The sequence below is a fragment of the Phocoena phocoena genome, chromosome 4 (assembly GCF_963924675.1).
Source record: "Phocoena phocoena chromosome 4, mPhoPho1.1, whole genome shotgun sequence".
Classification (NCBI taxonomy): domain Eukaryota; kingdom Metazoa; phylum Chordata; class Mammalia; order Artiodactyla; family Phocoenidae; genus Phocoena; species Phocoena phocoena.
The window spans coordinates 88,114,009-88,134,892 of record NC_089222.1 but is presented as its reverse complement, the minus strand read 5'-3'; the positions used below and the strand labels follow the sequence as shown (position 1 = coordinate 88,134,892).

General features: G+C 37.8%; 1 protein-coding gene across 1 annotated transcript in view; it reads left to right on the top strand.

Moving 5' to 3' along the window:
- The first annotated feature begins 311 nt into the window (after positions 1 to 311).
- Positions 312 to 20,884, top strand: part of CD96 (CD96 molecule) — an 84,398-nt gene continuing 63,825 nt past the window's right edge. Inside the window, 3 exon segments of the mRNA XM_065875866.1 lie at positions 312 to 372; positions 2,680 to 3,036; positions 14,813 to 14,937. Coding sequence (XP_065731938.1) covers positions 312 to 372; positions 2,680 to 3,036; positions 14,813 to 14,937 — 543 coding nt within the window.

Here is a 20,884-nt window from a genome sequence, read left to right as displayed (position 1 = left end):
TGACTGACACACAGATCCTGAAGGAGAGAATTTTTGGATACTAAAAATGCTTTTAACGAAGGTGATACACAAGATTTCAGAGAACAATTTCAACATTGTTCTGTTGAAGGTTATACTTAGCTCTGAACCACATTACTTTCCTGTCTACGTTTCATTTCCGGGGGTCTTGCCAAGTGATAAACAGACACAGGCGTTTGGTAGATGCGGCGTTTTTTCAGCACGAACAGGGTGGCTGGAGTTTGCTTAGTTAAAGGCATCTATTGACTTCTGTGATCATTATGGAAATGCTGGTGTGAGGCCTTCAGGAGACTATGGGGGGAAAATGGACATACTGTGCTGTCTATTCCATCATCCAGATACATTTTGTCAGGGGTAAGGCTTCTGGTTGTCCTTTCTTGTCAGATCGGCTGCTTTGGGGGGAATGGGGCCTCTGTTTATTTAAAATGCCTTGTGGCTACTGCCGAAATTGATCACCAAAGGCAGACTGTTATTAAGGTTTTCAGTTATGTGTTTAAGTGGCAGCTCTCAGAGAGATGTTAAGAGTCTAGAAAGGATTACAAATGAGCACTAAAAACAAGAAGGGAGTGGGTGGTTTGTGCCACTGCTCTGAGACATTTTCACCCATTTTCTTTCTAAGAGGGTCTCTTGGAGTAACTGGGAAATTGTGCTTCTTGCAAATGAAATGCTTTCCAAGTGATAGTCAGAATAACTCCGGAATACTAGAAAAATCACAAGCCATCAAGACTCAGAGCTAGCTCCTAGCTCAACCTTTTCTCTTTCTCAAATACTTTCTCTTTTGGATATAGCCAAGAATTTCTCCTCCAAATACTAAGATCTTTGGGAGCTGAACATACGTTGAATTTTAATGAGGCATGTGTAGGTATGGACCTGGGAGACAAAGTAGGGTCCTTATGACAGCGGGGACCAGTGCCTAAAGGGCCTATTTAAAAACAGCAGGAGGAGAGATTTGTTCTGCATTCCGTAGCACGAGGGTATTAGAGTGAGCCCGAGTGTCTTAAGAATTAACTCTGCTTTTCAGATATAGTTATGAAGATTTTAAAGGAGAATTTCTAAATCAAAGGAGACTTTGGAATATAATGCTGTAGATAGGATCAGAGATGTATTACCAGGCAAAGGTGAGCTCACAGGGAGCTACGTTAAGCTGCAGTAACCTCTGCCTACCCAAACTTTTGCATTCATAAAAGTGTAGTAACTCCCGTTTGTCCAGTACCTTTGGAGCCTGTTTTTTTCTCAGTTGCTTGTCATCTTTTTATCTTTTTCCTTTGTGAGCTTCAGTGGTACTTGTCACAATAATATATCATTCCTGTAACAGTATTCCATGTTAATTCTAAAACTGAGACCTACACTATTGAAGGCATGTCAAAGGCTCAGTGCTTAACATATTGTAAGTGTCCTGTACCATTTGGTCAGAGAGCTGATGGGAGGGAATCTTCTTTCATGTCTAGTGTTTCAGTGTTGATTATAGATGATGCTGACCAGCGGGTTATCTTTAGTGGAAACCTCTACCGCTGTTTTTTCCCCATCCTTTCCTCAGGCACCCTAACTACATGGAAATGATGGCCCTTTTGATCCTCTGATATTGAATGTCAAATTTCTTACTCTTCTCAACCAGTTTGGAAGGCAGTTTGGAGGTCATGAAGGTTATAGAAGGAGCACAGACTCTAGACAACCAAATTAATGTTCTTTTACTGAGGTGTGACTTTAAGCAAATCACTTAATCTCTCTGTGCCTCATTTTCCTCTTTGATAAACAATGTTAACAAACATCACCCTTTGGACTTCCCTGGTGGCACAGTGGTTAAGAATCCACCTGCCAATGCAGGGGACACGGGTTCGATCACTTTTCTGGGAAGACCCCACATATTGCAGAGCAGCTAAGCCATGCGTCACGACTACAGAACCTGCGCTCTAGAGCCTGTGAGCCACAACTACTGAGCCCGTGTGCCACAACTACTGAAGCCCATGCGCCTATAGAGCCCATACTCCACAACAAGAGAAGCCACCACAGTGAGAAGCCGCGCACCTCAACGAAGAGTAGCCCATGCTCACTGCAACTAGAGAAAGCCCGCACGCAGCAACAAAGACCCAACACAGCCAAAAATAAATAAATAAAATTTAAAAACAAACAGAAAAATCACCCTTTGGTGTGTGCAGAGGATTAAACAAAATAACCTATGTAAAACCCTCTTGTAAACATATATTTTTAAAAACGTACGCATATCAGTTATTTTTCAGCTTCAGAAAATAATATTTGTGTGTTATTATATGTTATGTGCTTTTGATTCATAAACAAAAAAAGCCAATTATATTCATTGTAAGAGTAGTTGTCATAATAAACTTGCTAGTGGGCTCCAATCTTTAAATAGGCTTACTTTTTTTCACAGGTAGTCAGAGAACTTGCATTATTTTTTGGACAGACCAATAGACAAAGTGATAGACATTCAAAAGTCAATAATTTCCTCTAGTGTCTTTAAGCAAATGCCTCCTCATTTGTATTGAGTCTTATGCTTCTCTGTCTAGATCAGGAACAAGCTCTCTCTAAGTCAGCCAGGGAGGAAAGTTCCAGCTGCTCCCTCACTTCACCAAAGTAACCAAGGTTTCTCATTGAGTCACTCTGTGTGAATCATGCAAACTGATGGCTCACGTCCTTCCTTTTCAGGAGTATTGGAAGAAACGTTCAATGCAGAAGAAGACATTTATGCATTACCGGGTTCTGATGTCAACCTGACCTGCCAAACACAGAAGAAAGGCTTCTTGGTGCAGTTGCAGTTTTCCAAGGTCACTGATAAGTTGGACCTGATTGCCCTTTATCATCCCCAACGTGGCTTTTACTGTGCCAGTGGAAGCCCCTGTGAGTCGCTGGTGGCTTTCAGAGAAGCTCCCAGGAATGTGTCAAAGTGGACTCTGCACTTAAGGAACATGTCCTCCTTGCTCACTGGAAAGTATGAGTGTAGCTTCACTCTGTACCCAGAGGGCATTCAGACGAAAATCTACAACCTACAGATTCAGACAAATGGTAAGCATGTCTGGGAGGGGGAAGGAAGCACATGCATTCGTTCACCTCTCATTTGTTCAACAAGTATGTGTTCTGAGCCAGCCATGTGCCAGAATACATGTAAAATTGCACCAGTGATAAGTGGTAAAGACTACAGTGATTTTGTGAGAGAGTATAATAGAAGTCAGGAAAATTGACTCTGAGAAAGCAACACCTGAGCTGAGGTCTGAAGATTAGTAGATATTAACACCATTTGAGAGGTGGAAGGTTTGTGAGTGATCCAGAGACAAGGAACAGCTGATATGAAGGGCTATGTAGTGTTTGAGGACATAGGAAGATGCCAGTGGGACTTCGGTACAGAATTAAGGGATGAGGTGGGAGATACGGTAAGGACCAGATCATGCTGAACTTTGTCAGCCATGTTTGAGGTTTGGATTTTTATCTAAGTGCCTTGGGAAGACATCAAAGTATTTTCAACCAAAGGATGGCATGACATTTATAGCCTGATTGAATTTGTGTTATAAAAAGCTGGTGCTGGCTTCAGTATGAGAATGAAGTGAAGGGGGATGAGAAGGAGAAGGTGGAGACAAGTTAGGAGACCAGTAGCCCAGAGGAGACAGAGTGATAGTTTGGGTAGATGTAGAAAGAAGATGAAGAATTTGAGCTTTGAGCGTTAAACAGGTAGGACTTGGTAATAGAGTGGATCTAGAACAATGGCAGTATGAGCAAGGGAGAGAAAAATCATGCATGTGTCTGGCAAGCACACCTGAATGGTGGTGCCATTCACTGAGATGGGAGGCAAAGGAATCAGAGCAGTTTGGGGGGGACTTATCAAAGTGGATTTGGATATATTTAGTATAAGGCAAGGAAAGGTACCGAGGAGGCTGCTGAATGTGTAGCATTCACTCATTCTTGATTTAGAAGGCTGCCTTTGAAGGCAGGAATCCTAGGTTAAAGTTCTAGTACCTTTCTGGCTAGAAAAGAATTTCACCTGGGGCCTGGCATGTACATTCTCTGAGCCCATCTGGAAAATGATGACAGTAATGCCTACCCTAAATTAGTTGGTCCTAAAATAAATGATCTCCGTTTATACTAATGGAAAAGATGAAAACGAAAGCCAAATGGAAAATGCACTGGAAATGGAATGCTTTTACCTCAGGGGCAAAGTGACCTGGTGTTATATGAAAAAAGCACAGCAAAAACTAACTCATGAACGCTATGCTAAAGAAGGCATGGAGCTGCCCAGGAAAAACAACAGGTATGGATTTATTACTTCCTCTCCACTTCTCAAGAGATAAGACCATGCGTGGTGTTGGGCAGTCCAGCTATAGAGCAGGATCTCTTCTACCTCTACCTTAACAATGCCCCATTCCCATTGCTGTTTTCCAAGGAAAAAATACTTCATTTGGGGATAGGTTGGGATGGTGGGGGTTGAGTGAAGAGAAATGAGAAGACCTGTATAGAACAGTGTTTGCCTACATATATTTTGGCATCAGGTGGCCTGGATTTGAATGTTGGCTCTGTCATTCACTATATATTTCATCTTCGCCGGGTTCTTCTAAGTCCCTAAGTTTTTGTTTCCTGATATAACAAATACGGATAATTATAGGAACTCCTTCACAGGTACCATTATTTTGACGATTAGATGAGATAATCTGTGTAAAGCACTTAGCATAGTTCCTGCCCAAGAGTAAGAGTTTGGAAAATGGTACTTTTCATTATGAATAGTAAAAATAATAATGAGTGAACTCTATATCTCAGGTCTCATTGAAAATGAGTCTTCCGCCCTCTCTTTTTGTGTCTGCCTGATATGGAGCCCAACAAAACATGTGCCACACATTAGCACAAGTACACACTGACCTTGGCTTTAGACAAAGATTTTGGGTCTTCTTCCTAAAACTGTAAACTATGCTACTGCATATGTGAGGACCTAGTGTTTATTCCATGGAGAATTGACAACATGGATTAATGTGCCGTATAGGAAATAGGAGGTGGGAATGGCTCAACATAAAGACAGCAGTGGAGAAGAGGTACAGTGCCATTCAGAAAGGAGAGTGGTGTTGCCTTTGAGGGAAAGTGTATTTCTTAAAATAAAGGGCCAAGCTTGTAACTACTAAAAACTGCAAATCACTGGGGAGGCAGAAGCCAAGTATATATGCTTTGTGGTTGTCCATTTCCCAGTCTTCTGACTGTAACTTTGCTCTTGATCTGCCGGACCAGACGGAAAAAACAATGGCCTCGATGTTAGAGAAATTGTTCTGGTATTGTGTGTTTGGGTACAAAGGGAGCAAAATAGAAAAAAGAAAAACAGAAAGGGAAAGAACTCTTTCACCACAGAATGATCAAAATTGTAAGCCTGGTATAAAGCTAAGGGGCAGATACTTAGACGGGCAGTTGTCACTCAAAAGCCCTGTCAAATCCCCCCTCATGACATCTTTTTCCCCTGTATTCTTTTGATCTTCACTCCTTCTCCTCTCTCTCTTGCCATTTCCCTCTCACAACCCTGGGAGATCTTCAGGTTTACAGGCTGGTTGGGTAAGCAAAGCACACATGAGTGCAAGTATGTGCAATACATGAACAAATGCAAATCGAAGTGGTGTATGAGAATCTAAATAGGAAAAGGCTGAGGGACCAGAGGTGGTTGGGACCTCTTTCTGTTTCCTTTCTGTTGTCTGCAGAGTCATTCTCCTCCCTGCCTGCTCACAAAACAGTGTGTCTAAATCCTGTCCCCATGTTCCTGGAGTGCCTAGCTGAGAAGGGACTCTTCTCTTCACTATACCTTGTTCCTTTGTGTGAGCTAGTGCTCTGAGGCTGTGGATGAGGGTAGAAATGTAACACACTGTTTGGCATTTGCTTCTTTTTCATTTTCACTTGACAGGGTTTCCTTTTAGGTTAGTTTTAGGGTTATTCCAAGAAACGCAGTTCTCTGAGTCAAGCCTTGGGTTATTGTCATCCAGGTTTCCATCATTTGACGCTACTGGATCCCACGATGCTTCAGACTGTGAGACTTTAATGTGTCTGAAATGTGTAGTTGTTAGGATTAGTTCTAAAAAGTACAATATGGCTTTAATTTCCCAGATTACAACAAAAGCCTTGGGGGTGGTTAATGTCATTGTTAGAAGCAGTAGTAGGAGAAGAAGGAGGAAAGGTAGTAGAAGGAGGAGGAGGTGTGGTAATAGAAGTAGTATAGACTATAATAACAGAGTAATAGTACCGGTAATAGAATGGAATAATCTGGATAATATAATCTTGATAATCTCAGTCTAACTACATGCTACTACCCTGTCTAAAGGCATAGTGTGTTCTTTGACCTTTTTTTCCCAGTTTTATTGAGATATAATTGACATATTGTATTCATTTTAGGTATACAACATGATGATTTGATATATGTATATATTGTAAAATGATCACCACAGTAAGTTCCGTTAACATCCATCACTTCACACAGTGAAAATTTTTTTCTTATGATGAGAACCCTTAAGATGTGCTCTTTTAGCAACTTTTAAACACCTTTTTTTTTCTTTTTTTTGCGGTACGCGGGCCTGTCACTGTTGTGGCCTCTCCCGTTGCGGAGCACAGGCTCCGGACACGCAGGCTCAGCGGCCATGGCTCACGGGCCCAGCCGCTCCGCGGCACGTGGGATCTTCCCAGACCCGGGCACGAACCCGTGTCCCCTGCATCGGCAGGCGGACTCTCAACCACTGTGCCACCAGGGAAGCCCTTTTAAACACATTTTTAACTTTAGTTACCATGCTGTACATTACATCCCCAGAATTTATTTATTTTATAACTGGAAGCTTGTACCTTTTGGCCACTTTCACTCATTTTGCCTACTCCCCACCACCTGCCTCTGACCAGTCTGTTCCCTTTTAATCTGAAGGCTGTCTTACATTTCTTTTCCAATGCATTTGTTGAACAAATTTGATTATTTGTCCTGTAGAATTACCCACAGCCTGGGTTTTGCTTTTCACATCTCATGGTATCTCCATGTTCCTCTTTCACCTTTTAGTTAGGTATACAGATTTGATCATATTTATTTTTATTTTCTGACAAGAGTATTTCATAGATGATGTTGTGTAGTTACATCAGAGCTACATAATGTCTGATTGTGTGATGTTAACAGCCACTGATGGGTATTGCCTAGATCCATTCGTTCATTATGGGCTGCCAGAGTGATGTTCTAATTCTATCATTCCTTCATTTATCAGCTGAAGTATTCTTATAAAGAGAAATTCCTCCCATGAACCAATTATTTACTACATGTACAATTTGTATAAGAAAAGCAGAATAGACACTTGGTTCTTTCCCTTTATTTACCAGATTTAAAAATGAGTTGGTTCACTAGCATTCTTAGGTCATAAATAAGTATTTGTGTTAAGTATCAAGAATTTATACGAATTTAAACATATTAATGAGTTTTAATTCATTATAGTTATTATCCTTATTAGGCTGAAAATGTCCCACATATAAAATCTATTAACCATTTATAATATAAATTGCAAATATTTTCTCAGTTTGTCCTCTGTCCATACTTTCTTATGCTACTGTTTCCAATGCAGCATAATTCTTACATTTATGACATAAAATATATCACTTTTTTTCCTTATTGGTTCTAATTTTGAGTCATAGTTAAGAAAAGTTTTCCCCATTCCCAGATTATACAGAAATTCACTCATGTTATTTCTCACACTTGCATGTTTTTTTAAATTAGCATTTAAATTTGTGATGTTAGGTTTCTAGTGTTAAAAATTGTAACTAAATAGATTTTTTAAATGATTTCTAATACTCTTCTTTCTGTATTTCCTACTTTTTTTCCTTCCTATGGTTCAGTTTAGAAATTTTCTATTGACCTATTTTCCAATTCACGAATCTTATTTTTCTTGGTATCCAGTAAGTTTTCAATCTCATCAAATTCATTCTTAATTTCTGATGTTATATTTTTAAGTTATTGGTTTTTTTAGATTTTTAATTCTTTGATGAAATTATTCATCTTTTCATGTAGTTCCTTCATCTCTTTCTCTATTCTTAAATATGTTAAAAAGAGTTAATGTCCTTGTTGGCTAACTCCAATGTTTCTATTTTTTCTATATATGCAGTTTATTATATGTATTACATATATAAAGAATATATATTGTGTTATTATTGACAATAATAGCAAAAGGAAAGGATGTGCTGGAGTAAGTTGTGAAAAAGAAAAAGTAGACAAAAAACAGACACATGAATGATCTCCTATAACATAGCCAACAGAACAGTGCCGCAATTAATGGTTTAAAGAATTTCATGTTCTTAAAGAAATTGAGAAGAAAAAAGAAAAAAAATGTATATATTTTATATTGACCCATATATTTACCATTTCCTATGCTCTTCTTTCCATCCCATGGAGTGAAGTTACTATTTGGTGTCATTTTCTTTCAGCCTGAAGGACTTACTTTAGAATTTCATATAAAACGAATCTACTTGCCATGAATTCTGGTTTTTCTTTTTTTCATTTTTAGTTTTGAATGATATTTTCAATGACTGTAGAATTCTTAGTGGACTGTTTTTTCTTTCAGTATTTTGAATATGTCTTCTGATGTCCATTGTTTCTAGTGAGACAAGAGCCATTAATTCTTTTATTGGTCCCTGCATGTGATAAGTTTGGGGCTTTTTCCTTACTGATTTCAATCACTGCTTTTCTACTTTTCTCTTTGTTTTGGCTTTCAGCAGTTTGATTATGACATGCCTAGTTGGGTGTTTCTTTGTATTTATCGTATTAAGGTTTTAAAGTTCTTGAATGTGTAGATTAATTTGGGGAAATTTTTAAAAAATCAAATATGCAGTTTTTGGTCTTTGTTTCTTCAAATATTTGTTCTGTCCCCCTCTGTTTCATCTCTCCTTCTATGACTCTAATTACATATATGTTAGGACACTTGATATTGTCCTATATGGCTCTGAAACTCTTTGTTTTCCTTCAATCGTCTTTCTCTCTGCTATTCAGATTAGATAATTTATATTAATCATTATTCGGACATACTGATTTTTTTCTTCTGCCATCTCAAATTGGCTGTTGAGAATTCCCAGTGAATTTTTTATTTTTATTATTGACTTTTCAACTCTAGAATAACCATCTGGTTCATTTTATCCTCACTAAAATTCCCTATGTATTGAGTCATTGCCATCATATTTTGCTTAATCCTTTGAACATACTTTTAATAGCTGCTTTGAAGTCTGTTAAATCCCATGTAGGATCTGCTCAGAGTCAGTTTCAATGAACTGCTTTTTTCTTGAGTATGGATCACACTTTCCTGTTTCCTTCATATGTCCTCATTTTTTGTTGAAAGCTAAACGTAAAAACAAAAACAAAAAACCCATAATGCGACAACTCTAGATTCTGTGGGTTTTTCAAAATTTTAGTAACTTACCCATATTTAAATTGCAAAATCCGTCTCCTTTGCAGTGTGTGGCCATTGAAATCTCTGCTTAGCTTTTTACTATAATTCTTATGTCTTTAGTTTGGCTTCCAAGGAGTTGCCCCTACATTGGCAAAGCCCCTTTGTTGGTCCACAAATGAATTTGCCAAAAAATTGTGCTCAAATACCTCAAGCCCAATAGGCTTCCACCCTCTACACATAGATGTCTGTGGAGGCGGGGTTAGGGAGTGCCTTCAAAATTGCGACAGTAGTACCTCCCTTGGCTTTCACTTTTCACTGGGCTCTCTTAGGTCCCCCCGACTCATGTGTATATTTTCCCAGTCAGCCTGAGATATGTAGAGAATTTATGACAGCTATTATATGACTCTCTGATTTCTAGAATCTCCATGTTAACTGTCTATCTGCTCTGCCCCTCATCCCAAATGAGACTGCAAACCCAGGCTAACCAAGCGTCAGTTTTTCTCTGTTTCCTACCAAGTTTGTCCCTGTTAGCTGACTAAGTGAAGGATTTTCATGCTCAGACCTAATTTAAGTCTTCCCCTTTTGGAAGAAAAGCTGCTGGGTTTTGTAGCCAGCTCTAAGATGGTGAAACTACCTTTCTCACCGACCTAGTCAGGAAAGGGGATAGAAGGATCCCTAAGCAAGAAGGCTAAAGACTCCTACTGTTCTTATTGAAACTCTAGTGGTTTTTCAGGAAAAAATGCTTCCCAATTAAATGTTTGTCTTTGATCAATTTCCAGGGCCCTGAAAATTGTGATTTTTTTTAACACATTTGCTCAGTTTTATACATATCTTTTTTTCACTGACATCTTCATGCCCGCAAAACCTCAATCCCCGCCTCATCTGCGTTTTTGATACTTATGTTGTATCTTTATTTAAAAATACATATTCATTACTACTCTCTTATAACAATTATTTATTCTTAGTGCTAAAGGTAAATATATATTCAACACTTACCCCTAGACTTTATGTGAATGTCTCTTCAGTTTGAAGTATATTCTATTGGAGAATCCTCAGGAAATGTTCATGGGGCAATATTCCCTGAGTTCTTGCATGACTCTAACATGATTTTTATAGTCTTCATATTAAAGACTGAATGTAATATCCTTACCTCATATTTTCTTTCCTTGAGTATATTCGATATGTTACTATATTGTTTTCTGACATAAAGATTTGCTGTCCAAAAGTTAATAACAATTTGATTTTCTTTCCCCAGAACTGACTTTGTTTAATACTTTTATAAGAAAATGCTTAATGTCCATTCTGAGACTATTTTCCTACTTTTGAAGTATAATCTTTTAATATTTTCTAGTCATTTTATTTTAAGAAATTGTACTTGATTATAATTTTCAGTATTTTTTCTGTCTATTGTTTATTTCCTTGAGTATCTTCTATTAAGCATACTTTTTATCTTCTTTGCCTGTCTCTTTCTTTGAATCCCTTTTACCTCTTTTTTTCTTTTAAAATTCATTATTTATTAACTTATTTCTTTAAAAATTTCCCTCATTCTATTTTTTAAATTTCTTTTAATGCATTAGCTTTTGTGTTAATATATTCTTGGTTTTTTTCTAGTTTGCTCTTAATTTCTGAAATGATTTTCAAAACTTATTATTTCCAACCCTTTCCTGAATTCTCTTACTTATCTTTTATAAACTTTCTTCTCTCCAATTGACTCATTTACTAGTCTTTCTAAATTTTCTCATAGCTTATATCATTTTCTTTATTTCTTTTAGCTCATTTTGAATAAGTAGGCTATAGTTTTTATTTATTTTGAAGTCATGTCTTTCTAATATGCTGTTATTGTTGTAGGAATGTTACTTTGTTCTCTCTTTTTTTTTCTTATGGTATCTTTACATGTGATTCTACCCCATTTCTTTTCTATTGCTCAATCTAAGTATGTTTAAGTTAAATGGATTTTGATTTTTATCATGGAAGAGTGGGCCAGGCTATCTTTTCTAGAGTCTTCAGTTTCTCTAGAGCTCTCTCTTCTGTTATGTTCAAGGTAAATTATATGCCACTGTACTTTGTGAGATGTACTTCCTTTCCTCCTATCCCTCACTTTTATCTAAATTGCCACTTTGCTTTCTCCTGTTGGGCCTGTCCTGTTTAATTTGGATTCTACTCCCAGGGGTTTCTTCTCAGTATGGGATATGTCTGAAGAGTCCCCTCTGCTCTAGCACTGACAAGCCTTTTCTTCTTTCCCTAGAAGGCTCTGATAATTTGGTGCCTACATACTTCTTTCTGCATTTCTGCTGCTATTCTCAGATTAGTCTGCCTTTTTCCCCAGTGATTGCCTGTTGGTTTTTTTCTGGGGCAGGGGGAGAGTTCTCTAGTTCTAAGGGCCATCAGGAGCCCAGCTGATTTTCCTGTTTCTTTTTGCACAGTTGCTGATATCACAGTGGTCTAGTGGTTTGTCTCCACCTATTAATGGTGATATATTGTTATTTAGTGTTCCCGCAGATATTGCTGTAGATATTGTGTTTAGTTTTGCTACTCTAGTTAGTCTGTTTTTATTAGGAATTTCAGGAATATTCAAAAAGTTATGCCACTTGTATTTCCAACTTCCCAGAATCTGGACAAACTTTACAAAAAATTTAATACTTATGTATTTGGGTAATGCACAATAAAATAGAGTTAATGTACCAAGTAGATTTCATAAACTACACAAATGTGTGCCTAGGTCAGTCTCTGTTTAAAATAAACTGATAGGTTCTTCCCTGGTGGTGCAGTGGTTAAGGATCCGCCTGCCAATGGAGGGGACACAGGTTCGAGCCCTGGTCCAGGAAGATCCCACATGCCGCAGAGCAGCTAAGCCTGTGCACCACAACTACTGAGCTTGCTCTCTAGAGCCCGTGAGCCACAACTACTAAGCCCACGTGCCACAGCTGTGCACCTCAACGAAGGGTAGCCCCCGCTTGCCACAACTGGAGAACAGCCCGTGTGCAGCAATGAAGACCCAATGCAGCCAAAAAAATAAATTAAATAAAATTTCTCTCATTAAAAATTTTTTTAAAATAAAATAAACTGATATAAGTCGAAAAGTTACAATAATCTCAAAAATAAAATCAATAATATTAATGGTGGTATGCAAACATGGCAAAAAAAGTTTCATAGTGATATACAAGTAACTCCATTTGGAAGTACTGTTATAGTTAAATGCCTTTAACCATAAAAGACAAGGGTTTTATTGTTTTGTTTTGTTTTTTAAATTATGGGGTTGGAGTAATATTTTGAAGCAGCAGTAGAAAGCAAAGAAGGCACTGATTCCATCTCCTGATCTTGAGGAAATAAGGGTATAAGAAAACAAACAACCACTGTCTGAGAATGATGAGGGGAAGATGGGCCCCAATGGAAAGGCCTGGCTTCAATTAAGGAAGGGGGGGAGGAGAGAGTTATCAGTGAAGAGGACAGCTGATACTGATGAGAGCTTGAAACACAATGAAGTTCTAAAGGCTAGGTATAACTTTCAAAATATCCAATTATTTTTTTTAAAATGTGCTGTTGATAATAATGAGGATGTTCATACCCCATGATCCATTCGTTATACTTCAGGGAATTTATCTTAAGTAGCTGAATGGTCAGAAGAAAGCTGTTAGTTTAAGGACGATCCTTGCTATAAAGATTGTAATAGTTTAAATAAGGTAAAAACCCAAACTGAAAAAGCATATGCTTCAATAATTGAAAATTACTAAACAAATGATGATGTGTATATATGACATAAAGCATCTAAGAATTTCAACCACAAATAGCTTAAGAATCATGCAAAACATTTTAAGTAAAAATATAGGTAACACTTTTTGGTTAATAAAATTGCAAAGTATGAAAAAAAAATACATGCATACAAATAAGATTTGTATAGATGTAGAAAAAAAGAAATAAGATTTTCAGGATATTAGGATGATAGAATTGTTTTCATTTATAATTTTTTTAAATTTATTTTTTAAAATTTATTTTTGGCTGCATTGGGTCTTTCGGTACGCGGGCCTCTCACTGTTGTGACCTCTCCCGTTGCGGAGCACAGGCTCTGGACGCACAGGCTCAGCGGCCATGGCTCACGGGCCCAGCCGCTCTGCGGCATGCAGGATCTTCCTGGACCAGGGCACGAACCCGTGTCCCCTGCATCGGCAGGCAGACTCTCAACCACTGCGCCACCAGGGAAGCCCTGCGTTGGGTCTTTATTGCAGCACGTGGGCTTTCTCTAGTTGGGGCGAGCGGGGGCTAGTCTTCGCTGTGGTGCACAGGCTTCTCATTGCGGTGGCTTCCCTTGTTGCTGAGCATGGGCTCTAGAGCGCAGGCTTAGTAGTTGTGGCTCACAGGCTTAGTTGCTCCGCAGCATGTGGGATCTTCCCGGCTCGGGGCTGGAACCCGTGTTCCTTGCATTGGCAGGCGGATTCTTAACCACTGCACCACGAGGGAAGTCCTATAAGTTATTTTTGACATTATTATAGTTTGCTTACATATGTATATATATGTGTGTATGTATATATATATATATATATATCACCGTCCTGAAAAGAGAGACTACAAAACTTCATCTAATTTCACTTTTAAAATGAAAATAATTTATTAATGGTGCTTCCTTGGAGTTCCTTATGTGTTTTTCTGTGTCATTTCTTCTTTGGAGAAATATTTATAAGCTCTAAAATGACAATTAGGTATGAAAACAGTAAAAAGATCAGCATATGTTAGGAGTTTGGTAGGAGGAAGGTATGAATAGGCAGAGCACAGAGGATTTTTAGGTCAGTGAAACTATTCTATATGATACTACAATAGTGGGTACATGTCAGACATTTGTCAAAATTCATGGAATGTACAACACCAAGAATGAACCCTAATGTAAATAAACTATGGCCTTTGGGTGATGATGTGTTTGATGTCGGTTCATTGATTGTAACGAAGGCAACACTGTGGTTAGGAGTGTTAGTAATGGGGGAGGCTGTGCATGGGTGGGGCAGGGGATATATGGAAACTCTGTACTTTCCACTCAATTTTGCTATGAACTTAAAAGTTCTCTAAAAGTAACTGTCTATTAAAATTTTTAAAAAGACAGTTAGAGGCTAGGTTATAACGTTTTATGTTCTACCTGATCCAGGAAATGTGATCTGAAGCCTAAAGCACCAATTTGGGGCTAACGCAGAGGAACATAACAAGCTGTGAGCTGGATTCTGTTAGGGTAGTTTCCCTATAGTTTTTCAGTGAGTAACAACTCTGTGCTTCTCAGTGACTCTTTTGCCACTTATACGAGGACTGTGGGTGGGGTCCCCTTCATAGGTGTACCCTGAGGATAGATGAATCTCTATACTAAAACTGTTCTCACTTCTTGGATTAAAAGCACTTTACAAACCAATCACAGATCCATGTCTTTTCTACCTTATGTTTTGTTACAGTTACACAGGATGAATGGAGAAGCAACCATACAATAGAAATAGAGATAAATCAGACTCTGGAAATACCGTGCTTTCAAAATATCTCCTTAGAAATTTCATCTGAGCTCACCTTTGCATGGTTGGTGGTAAGTGTTGCCCTTTTCAGTGAATAACTGCAATGATCTTTAAATATTAATGAAGTAAAAATGAATAACAAGTAGTAATAGGGAAGGAAACATGCTGGATGAGAGGCAGGCATTATGTGGAAGGTTGGGGAGTAGCTAGGGGAGGGAAGGAAGGACACTAGGATTCCTTGCAACTCAGCAAGCCTCTGGGTCTGTGAATGCAGGAGCTTAGAAATTAGTTCCTTAAGGTTAGTTTATATTTCAAGCTATATACTAAACTGTGATTACAGAGAGAAAAAAGTGGGATGGTGCCCCCGAGAGGAGCCACATCCCGCAGAAGCTCCTACTCACACACACTTGTTTACACACATGTGCAGAGGTGTAGGCTACCTTTTCCCAGAACTCTTACTACTCCATTCTGGAAAATATAACATTGCTTAGATTGGGAAGCACAAACTCTAATGCTTATCAAATATAGGGAGAAAATGTGCATGAGAGAACCAGGAGCTGAATAAGAAACAGTCACTGCCCAGCTCTATTATTGCCACAGGCCCGTAGTTGCCATATTTTCTGACTTAAAAGAATAAAACAAAACAAAACAGAAATCTGGATTTTTATGAGAAATTTTCCAAGGCAAGCCAGCCAAATGACAGCCAGCTCTTAACCAGTATATACAGTAGACCTCAGTTGATAACACAAGTCTTACACAATTATAAAGATAACCATAAACACACTTTCGAGAATCATGTAATAGGGTGTTTATTTAGGTGATCCAAAATATGACTATATTAATTTTTCATATCATCATGAAAATGAAAACACAAGAGTTAAAAATTCTTACAGAACTAATAGTTGTCTGTGAACATAGCTGCTGATACCACCTGCAAAATACTGTACTTGCATGGTTGATCATTCATGTTACAAGTGAATAGATTTTTGTGGGCTGTCTTGGAAACTAGAACCTTCATGTAAAAAGATTTCTCTGAGGTTGTGCCAAATCCAAAATAATTGACTTGCAAGTAGGCCTTAAAATACAACCTACTGATAATTTTTTACTGTCTAGATATTTTTGGATAGTCAGTAGGATCAAAAGATACTGTAAAAGAACTTTCTCAACTTGTCCTAAAATCTACAATGTCTCCTTGTCATCTGTCAAAAACCACATTTTTTTCCCCCTTTTAGGGTTTGGTTTCCAAAATGTAAGACTTCCTGCCTGACATTATACCCATCATTAGTATAAGTCAATTGTTCTTAACAAATGTGATACAGTGTTGTTCTTAGAAAAAAAATTTTAAAGTGGAGATTATGTCAGGAAGTCAGAAACCTGCTGCACTAAACATTACTGTAATGAAAATGCAGTATCTATACCTTGTTTACATTATTAATATATACCACCAATGGGCGAAACGTTTCTACCCTGATTATCACAAATTCACTATCAATGGGAATAGTAAAGTCTAATAGTAATAAATAAGACTAAAGTTTACAGAATATTGAGCAGAGTTCCCTGTGCTCAATATTCTGTAATAACCTAAGTGGGAAAAGAATTTGAAAAAGAACAGATACATGTATATATATATATAATTGAATCACTTTGCTGTACACCTGAAACCAACAAAACATTGCTAATCAACAATACTCCAACATAAAATAAAAATTTTAAAAAGAATAATAAAAAAATAAAAGACAAAAAAAGTTTAAAAAGACTAAAGTTTAATAAGCTTTACTGTACAGATTTTTGCTGGCTAGTCAGTTGATCTGTAGTGAACTTATCTTATCTGAAGGGTGTCTAATCTGTTTTTCCAAGCAAATGTTAAAGCTTTCAGTCAGCTTATGTCTTTTCTGTGACGCTGAGCTTCTGCAGGGCAAAAAGCTGCATCACTCATTTCAAAAATCCCTAGCATCTAGTATAGTGCCTAGAACATAGGCACTCAGTAAATATCTAATACATAATTGAATTGTTTCATTTCTCTTTGTCCCCTTCCCTCACAGTCCTATTCGTTGGCCTCATATTAAATGGATGATCACTAAACCTCATGCTGGCTGTCTGACTGGTTAATGAGCAGCTCATTAAGTATCAATGACTAGATAACTGATAAGACATCCTCTATGTAACAGTTTTCTTCAAAGAAACTAACATTATCTGTGAATCCTGCCAACATATTTAGGATAAATAAGGGATGGAGAGATTGCACCTAAGGTCACACAGTGAGAGAGTGAGTCCTTAACTTCTACTGGAACTTCAAGCCATGCTCTCAGTTTAAAGAATGCATCATAACTGAGACAACTTGAGGAGCTTTTTGAAAGAAACTTCTTTTCACAGGGAACATTGTATTGGCAAATGTGCTGATCAAATTCCAACTGTGCATTCCCTTTTAAAATGTCAAAATCTGTTTACTCCTCTAATTTACATCCATACTCCATACTGCTGGCACTGTGGGATTCAGCAAGCCTGAGATGAAATCATCTAATCTCCCATTATTAAGGAATAAACTACAGTTCTTTATGTCATGACTGTTGTAGGTCAGAAGAGAACATAAATATCCCCTCAATCCATTTTTTAGTGCTTTAGTTTCTTGTTAAACTGGCAGCAGTAATCATAATGATAGCCAGTTGTTCTTAACAGACATGATATACTGTGGCTTTTAGAAAAAAGTTTAAAAAGTAGAGATGGTGAAGATGAGCCCAGGAGGGTAGAAACCTGCTTTATTGAACTCAGTAACTCTGGGGAGCTGCAAAGTGCTTCCACTTCAAGTCCTGCATTAAACCCTGGAAACAATTTGACAAACTAAAATTAATTTAATCTAAGTCACTGGAAAGCAAAAGCCATGTCTTGTATGTGGAATTTTATAAAATCTAATTAATTCAGTTATGACCCTCATGAGAAAGGTGATTATTGGGATTCTCAGTTATCATAAAAATATTATTTGCTGGGTGTCTCTGATCCCATGCTAACGCTGCGTTAAATGTGTTCATGGAGCAGATCCTTTGCATTTTGGAATGTTACATTCCAGGATCATGACTACACTGAAATAGAAAGGCATCTGGTGCAAATTGTATATCCATCATTTATCTAGAAAGAGAGGTAACTAAGTAAACGCAAAGGGCTAACCCTCGGTGTCAGCTGAGGCTCCATGTGCATGGTCGGATGATGTAGAAAAAGTCACAGAATGTGTGTTATTAGATGGAGTGCAGTTGGTAGAGAAAGGACAAATGCTATTTTTCCTAGTTTATGTCCTGGGGCACAAGCATGCAGTCAACAGGGAAATTCTGCGGGCTTACTCTGGGAGCTTCTAAATACAGTCTAATATTCTGCGTTCATTCCAAACGATCATCCTGATTTCCCACAGTATAAATTTCAGTTCAATCTAACAAACATACATGAATCTGTTTTAAGTGCTAGGTCCTGCAGGGATACAAAACTATATTGAACATGTTTCCTACCATGAAATACAACTTTAATAAAAATGTAAAAACTAGCAACCTAGAGGGAAAATAATTTGATTCTGACTAAATGTACCTGGAAAAGCCTCTTAGGTCATGTCTGAGCTGGATAATTAAAGCCAGCAAACAACAGACATGTACTACACCAAGACCCTGGGACCTGTGAGCACATAGTGGGAGTGGGAGTGGGGGAGGTGATGAGGGAATGTTTGTTCCCAAACTTGGTGGATAAAGAGAAATCCATGACTTTTCTCTTTAAAATCATGAAAAGAAAATGAGAAGCATACCAGATTCACACAGTTCAATATTAGTGATAAAGGTATATAACTAAAACCTAGATGCTTATGCTTCTATAAATTTGTATCTATAAATGTCTCTTTTAAATATTCTCTTCTTTATTACTTGTAATGTTCTATATGTGAACAAAAATCGAAATGGTACCATCAACAATATTGGTTTTCCATGCCTATGGGAAGCCTAGCTATTCAGAAAAGAAAGCTGTCACCTTCTACCTGATGGCAACTGACCCTGTCTTCACCATAATCAAAAATGATGTGTTAACAAATACCGTATGCTAACACATATATATAGAATCTAAAAAAAAAATGGTTATGAAGAACCTAGGGGCAGGATGGGAATAAAGATGCAGACCTACTAGAGAATGGACTTGAGGACATGGAGAGGGGGAAGGGTAAGCTGGGACAAAGTGAGAGAGTGGCATGGACATATATACACTACCAGATATAAAATAGATAGCTAGTGGGAAGCAGCCGCATAGCACAGGGAGATCAGCTTGGTGCTTTGTGACCACCTAGAGGGGTGGGATAGGGAGGGTGGGAGGGAGATGCAAGAGGGAGGGGATATGGGGATACATGTATATGTATAGCTGATTCACTTTGTTATACAGCAGAAACTAGCACACCATTGTAAAGCAATTATACTCCAATAAAGAGGTTAAAAACAAAATGAAGTGTTAGCCAACCTACAAAGTGTTGACAACCAATTATGATGATTGGAAAAATATTGTTGTGGACTTCTATAAAATGGACATGGGGAGCTATGCAAGGACCCTACTTGACAGCACTGACTGGATGGAGAATAAATGGAGCAAAGTGAAGATAGGAAGCAGTTAGGAGATAAAGAAGTAACAATCGATGCAGTTAACAGAGTTTATTGAATGGGCTGTATACACTCAGCACCTACTTGTCCTGTGGCCACCACTGCCAGCCCTGACATGGAGATGAGGTCACCTCACTAAATCAAATAGTTCCATGGTCTCTTTTCTGCATTGAAAATTCTGATTCTAGTACTAAAATAGGAACCCCTCTGCAAATTATTTTAGGGTTTGTGAGGTCATTAAGAGACATTCAGGAGGAGTTTTCCGTGATTCAGTATGAACCCTCCCAGCCCTCATCATGCTAATTATTTTATCCAACTCCTGTATGTTATTATGCATTTATTTTTCTTCTATGGGTCCTGATTTTCTATTTGTTTTTCTTGTGAATTTTTCTTCTCCTCAAACAGACTCTCAGCAGAAAAGTCAAGGACTGTCCATTCTACTACTTTTGTGAAGCAGTAGTAGCAAAGGCATTAATAGCATGGCTTTTCAAGGGAAATTGTTGTTTTCAAATCCTGGCTCTACATTTAATAGCTGTATGACCTAGGAGCTAGGATTAGGGTGAAGTGAGCAGGGTCCTCACCTTGGGTGCAAAATTTAAGGAAGTGCCCCAAGAAATCAGTAATCAAGATATATATCTTAATAAAATATTTTTAAAAATCAAAATTTAGGGAAAATCCATGATGAACAAAATGTCGAATTTTAAAATAAAGGCGCAATGTTTTTTGTTTGTTTTGAGATCCTGCTGTGCTGTTCAAAGAACAGGATTTTCCAATCAGCCTGTGGTTCCTTGGTCTTCATGGCATCATGCCCCCCACGGGTGTGGGTTTGAAGGATGACAAGGGCAGGAGAAAAGATTGAGCAACGCATGGCTTCATGTAGTCATTTTTCAAAATGTTAAGTTGTAGACAGTTTATTAATTTTTTCCATTGAGGCAAAATATGGGAGAATATTTTGATAAGTGCATATAGGGATACATATTTTTCCTTTTGTCTCAGAATTCTATACAGCCTTGGATACGTTGCCCAGCCTGAGTTTTAGTTCTATCATCCACAAAAGGGGATAATTGTAGTTATATAATATAATTATATTATAATGATATAATTATAGCTTTATAATTATATTATAATTATAGCTTTATAATTATATTATAATTATATTGTTACAGTACCGGCTCCATGTTGTTATTGTGAGGTGCTGAATAACTTAGCACAGTACCTATGCTCAATACATATTAAAAACTAATCTTTAAAGAGTTCGCTTTAGGACTCTCCATAATTCTTCCGTTTAGCTGAGCAGAGAGTAAATACTCATGAATTCACAGCAGGCTGACTCAGTTGAGGCTAGAAGACAGTGATTTAGTATTAATTGAACATCTATTGAGTGTTAGGACTCGTGTAGGTGTAT